The 6000-nt window shown below is 34.6% G+C and overlaps 1 protein-coding gene across 1 annotated transcript in view; it reads left to right on the forward strand.

Moving 5' to 3' along the window:
• LOC134264212 (dynein axonemal heavy chain 3-like) overlaps nt 1–5809 on the forward strand; it is a gene marked incomplete at its 3' end in the record, with an annotated part of 48099 nt that extends 42290 nt beyond the window's left edge. Inside the window, exons 12-15 of the mRNA XM_062746508.1 lie at nt 804–1010; nt 4502–4755; nt 5012–5216; nt 5606–5809. Coding sequence (XP_062602492.1) covers nt 804–1010; nt 4502–4755; nt 5012–5216; nt 5606–5809 — 870 coding nt within the window. The remainder of the gene's footprint in view (nt 1–803; nt 1011–4501; nt 4756–5011; nt 5217–5605) is intronic.
• Between the last annotated feature and the right edge of the window lie 191 nt (nt 5810–6000).

Here is a 6000-nt window from a genome sequence, read left to right on the forward strand (position 1 = left end):
TTTAAACTGCATATAAATGCATATGACACTTTTGATTAATGTGTCAAAGGTTGTCCAAATTTGACTTATTCTTTATTCTGCAGTGACATGTTTAATCATAACCCATTATTCACTTATAAAAGTTTGCTATTCAGATGATAGATTTTAGGTCTTGCAATTGATTAATGGTCATTTTTTTTGTCAGTCTTAAGTGTTGCTTAAATATTGCTGGAATCAAAATTATACCCTTATCAAGCTGTACTAAAGAAAATAATTTAAAGTACATGTAGTATGAGGCCTTAGGAACGTAAACAGTTTCTACACTTATTTTTTATTTGGTCTATTTTGGGAAACTTTATGAGTGCTAATTTAGAAAACACTTTTAAAACTTTATTGTTTATTTATTTTAAATTTTATGAGTGTTTTTCTCTCCATCTTGTTATTTAAATTTGCCTTTTACATCTCTAAGTAGGCATTTTTCTCATACACTGTATATATTTATTGCAAATTAAATGTCCAAAAAAATGTTCTGAGTTTTATAATATTTAAATTTCAAATTATCCATTCAAAAACAGCAAATTAAACATAGAAATTGATGTAAAATTGTTATGAAAGGGTTGTCTCTAAGTCCCGAGGGTCGTGGATTTTCCCACCCATTATGATGTAACCCCTGGTTTTTCTGGTATTACCCCTCAACCTCTGTTAAGAGAAGAACCCCAGACCCCCTCTACTTTAATTTGTAATTTCTTGTCCTATTCCAGTTCTTAGGAACAACCTTATTTTAAGTAGCTTTATTAAATTTTTCCATTTTTTCTCTCAATCAGGGCCTGAGGATGAAAAAGATGGATAGGTTCTTCAACAGTATCGCATCTTTGATGTCAAACTTACTGCGGAGCTGTGTGATTAACTCTATATATGACCTCGTGGACTTGATTGAGGAATACACAGAGGGAAGTCAGTATGACGGCGAATACACACTGTTCAGTGGGTTAGCCCTGCCCACCAAAATCCATATAGTTCACTTCTTCATGGTAAATGATTGTGATTTTATTAAGTAAACTATTACACGATGTTCTGTTTTACATTATGTATTCACAAATGTGAAAAGAAATAAAGGATGTGTAAGACAGAATAAAATGCCACCAATTATACACAAAAAAAATTAATCGACTGTAATTAGGGCCCCGCAAGGATTTGGGGGTGCCCTATAGTAATCACTCTGTCTGTCCGTCTGTCATTCTTCCGTCCACAAATTTTCTGTTTTTTTCTAATAACTTTTTTTATGGTTGCCCAATTAAGTTCAAATTTGGTATGGTGGTTAAGTAGACAGAAAGACATATTTTGATATTAAGTTTGGTTCTGTATGTCTTCTGGTTTGGAGCTGGGGTGGTGGGGTAGATTCCTTAAATATGCATAACTTTTAAGAATGAATGGGCAAAGAGAGATAACTGCTGAGAAGGTTCCTATTGTAAACTCTGAAAGCTGTGCAAGAATCCCTTGGGATTAATTATGCCCCCCGCAAACGAAGTTTGGGGGGGTATATAGGAATCACCTTGTCCATCTGTCTGTCTGTCCGTCTGTGCAATCATGTCCGGTCCATATGTTTCTTACAGAGGGACATTAGAATCTACTACTCCACACAAAGATTGCCCATGACCCAAGGGTGTGTCATGACCTTGACCCAAGGTCATTTGGGGAACTTCAAGGTCACTGGAAGAAAAATTTTATAATTCTTGTCAGGTCCATCTCTTTCTTATGGATAAACTTGGTAGGTTCTCATTTCACACAAAGATTGCCCATGACCGAAGGGTATGTCATGACCTTGACCCAAGGTCATTGGGGAAGTTCAAGGTCACCGGAAGAAAAATTTCATAATTCATGTTTGATACATATCTTTATTATGGAAAAACTTACTTCTGAAAAACCCAGCGGGGGGTATTTTGTCATGTTTGGACAGTTCTAGTTAACATTCCACTTGAAGAAAATCCTAAGCATTATCTTTTTCTGTCAGTTAACATGTATGCTGTCACATTGAGATTAATCACTGTACCACCTCTGTCTGCAAATGAAGTTTGTTTTCAAGTTAAGCTCAGATTTGAATGATGTAGATTTATATATTGTTCATACTTTATTTTGGATAAAATACTGCACACAATGAGTTATGATTTTATTGATTTCTAAAAACAAGATATATATATAAAGATATCCTTTATTATTATGCCCCCCTTCGAAGAAGGGAGGGCATATTGCTTTGCTGCTGTCTGTCGGTCGGTCTGTCGGTCCGTCGGTCTGTCGGTCCACTTAGTTTCCGTTCATTTTCTTCACAACCATTGCACATACTGAAATGAAATTTGGTATACAGATATATCACATGAATATCTAGGCCAAGTTCTGTTTTGGGTATGATCGCACCATTTTTTACAGAGTTATGCCCCTTGGACTTAGAAAAATTTCAATTATTTGCAGTTTCCATTCATTTTCTTCAAAACCATTGCACATACTGAGATGAAATTTAGAATACAGATATATCACATGAATATCTGGGTCAAGTTCTGTTTTGGGTATGATCGCACCACTTTTCACAGAGTTATGCCCCTTGGACTTAGAAAAATTTCAATTATTTGCAGTTTCCATTCATTTTCTTCACAACCATCGCACATACTGAAATGAAATTTGGTATACAGATATATCACATGAATATCTAGGCCAAGTTCTGGAATATCTAGGCCAAGTTCTGTTTTGGGTATGATCGCACCATTTTTTACAGAGTTATGCCCCTTGGACTTAGAAAAATTTCAATTATTTGCAGTTTCTGTTCATTTTCTTCACAACCGTTGCACATACTGAGATGAAATTTAGTATACAGATTAATCAGATGAATTTCTAGGCCAAGTTCTGTTTTGAGTACGATCGCACCATTTTTCACAGAGTTATGCCCCTTGGACTTAGAAAAATTTCAATTCTTTGCAGTTTCTGTTCATTTTCTTCACAACCATTGCACATACTGAAATGAAATTTGGTATACAGATATATCACATGAATATCTAGGCCAAGTTCTGTTTTGGGTATGATCGCACCATTTTTTACAGAGTTATGCCCCTTGGACTTAGAAAAATTTCAATTATTTGCAGTTTCCATTCATTTTCTTCAAAACCATTGCACATACTGAGATGAAATTTAGTATACAGATTAATCAGATGAATATCTAAATCAAGTTCTGTTTTGGGTATGATCGCATCACTTTTTACAGAGTTATGTCCCTTGGACTTAGAAAAAATTCAATTATTTGCAGTTTCCGTTCATTTTCTTCACAACTGTTGCACATACTGAGATGAAATTTTGTATACAGATTTATCATAACAATATCTAGGTCAAGATCTGTTTTAGGTACGATCATGCCATTTTTGACAGAGTTATGCTTTTTTTTCGACTGTGACATTCACCATTCCAATTATTTTGGAGAGGCGGGCATAATTGTTTTACAAACATCTCTTGTTATTATTTATTTTTTAATTATTTATTTAATTTTTTTGCTGCCTTAATGCTGTTTAATTTTAACAGGTAATCAGATAATAACCCCATTCTGTCTATTGCTGAAAAAAGTTCTTATTGTAATTTTAAAAGAAAAGGATGAAAGAGCAGCATAATGAATCCCCTGGGATAAATTATCTTGCTTGCTGCTGAAAATTTAGAGGCTTATCTTTATCTGCCACATGAAAATTTATGAACATCTTTGTCTGCAACTGATGTTTATTTTGTTGTTGAGGTCAACCCTGGGTGATATTTGCATTCACTGAAGGATAGCATTTTATAAAACACCTGCATAAATCTTTTTTAAATACACATTTAATAGAGTTATTATAAGAATGAGATTTTCCCTGTTTTATGTAAATACAAGGTCACCATTTACAGGTTTTTGGACATTCAGGAATTGTCTTCAAATTTAAAAATTATACAGTTGTTCCTTTAATTTTCTTCATATATTTTTAAAAAAAAATTGTATTCAAGTAAAATTCTTATTTTGTAAGCTGCACCCTTATATTTCTACCCCTCAGCGGGGCCCTTGCTGACTGGTCAGTTTTCTAGTTGGAAAGTAGAAGTGCTGGACCAGACCTGAACCTTGACCCCCTGAATATTTAGTCAGGTGCTCAACATATACCAACGGTGCTATATGTCAATAACTGTCTGATAATCAAACCTGTTTGACCATGCGCATGCAACACACAACATCACCCCATTACATAAATATAGTTATATAATGCTGAACAGTTACAATCAAAGAATTGAATGTTTACTTTGATTCCAAATTATAAGAGTGGCTAGTTAAAATTTCTTCATATGGAAAGATCTAGAGTGCTAAACTTCGTTCTTAGTGTGTAATTCAAATGGATTCACTTTTTAGTGGTCCTATGCCTCAAAATGTTTTAGTTTTAGAATGTAAAAAGGATTTTTAGGATGCAGAATTAAAAAAAAATTGATAATATATTTTAACCATTAACTCTCTGAGGTTTTTCTTTTTCAGCAAGAGAATATAGAGAAAGTAGACATTAATTTTAAGCCGAACTTCTCCGACGTCTGCGATTTCTTCTGTCTGATCATCGATCACATGATTGTCTGTGTCAGGGAGCTGCCACGGGTGGAACATCTCCTGTTTCAGTCGGTGGAGGATCTACAAATTTCCACCATCAGGAGTGTGATCGTAGAAGAAGAGCTGGTGGAGATCGCTAAGGAGAGGATCCGAGTGGTCATCATGGCAAACAGTCACGGGCCCAACACGTAATTATTATATTCATTTTTTTTTTCATAATATTGTCATTTCTGAATTTTTTTTATCCATATCTGGTGAAAGAAAGCTGTGAACTATTTTGAAAATAAATAAGAGAATTTAAAAGAAGCACATATATGGAAGATTCTTAAATTTGAAGAAAAAAACGAAGTTATTGTTAGCAAGTTGTCAGAGGATATTGAGAAGTTTTACCATTTCAATTAAAAAAATAATTTAATTTGCATAAAATCAATTTTTTTTTTGTAGATACACATCAGTTTATAATCCATACAAATACCTCATCTCCGTGGAGACCGAAAACAAGGTCAAAAAGTTCATAAGTAAGGAGCGCCCTCTACGGGAGTACAGACAGGAAATAGAGAAGTTGAAGAAACTGATCTCAGCTGTTGGATCTCTTCCTGTTGCCATCCCCATGCATTTATTTTACCTAGACTGTAACCATATCAACCAGGTATACAAAATAAAAATTGGGTCTTTTAGTGAAATTAGGACATCAAAGGCCAATGAATGAAAGAATTAGTAGAAGGGAGGTAAAGCTTTCAGAGATTTATAATATAAGTTTTAAGAGGAAAATTGATGTTTATAAATACTGTAAAATCACAAGTTTAAGTGGAGTCAAACTTTCGAGGTTTGAGGAAAAAAATATTGGTTTTCGGGTGATTTGATTTCGTGGTTGAAAAATGTTTAGTAGTACTGCATGTTAAATTTTACATTTCGTGGTTGTCATATATTCTTGGGCCTCTCCCTAACTCAAAAACAACGAAAACTAACCCCCAACGAAAATTAATGATTTCACAGTTTTTTATATTGATGATCATTTGAATCATTTCATATTCACAGTGGCTGATCAAAAGAGCCAGGTACTTCATTGATATTATGGTCACCAACATAGCCAACATGAGCCGGGACTTCAACAAGGGGATATGTAAGCAGTATGACACGATCGTGAAGAAGGTGGCCCAGCAGGCCGAGAATACAGAGGAACTGGTCCAGATGCAGAACTATGTAGAGAATCTGAAAGTGGGGGAACTGCTGCAGCTAAAGGTAGGGGACCTCCTAAAAGTAGAGCATAACTCAAAATAGGCTGAGGGAGCCTCCTCAAAGTAGAATTTTCTATACATTTTTGAAGCAGTAAACATTAACTTAGGATTTTTTCTGCAGGATAAACAAGAAGTAGCTGGACAGAACCTGATGTTTTTGTTGGACTACACCTATCTATCTGCTGCTGATATATC

The sequence above is a fragment of the Saccostrea cucullata genome, unplaced genomic scaffold (assembly GCF_032062105.1).
Source record: "Saccostrea cucullata isolate Sc308-1 unplaced genomic scaffold, CSIRO_AGI_Scuc_v1 ctg565, whole genome shotgun sequence".
NCBI lineage: Eukaryota > Metazoa > Mollusca > Bivalvia > Ostreida > Ostreidae > Saccostrea > Saccostrea cuccullata.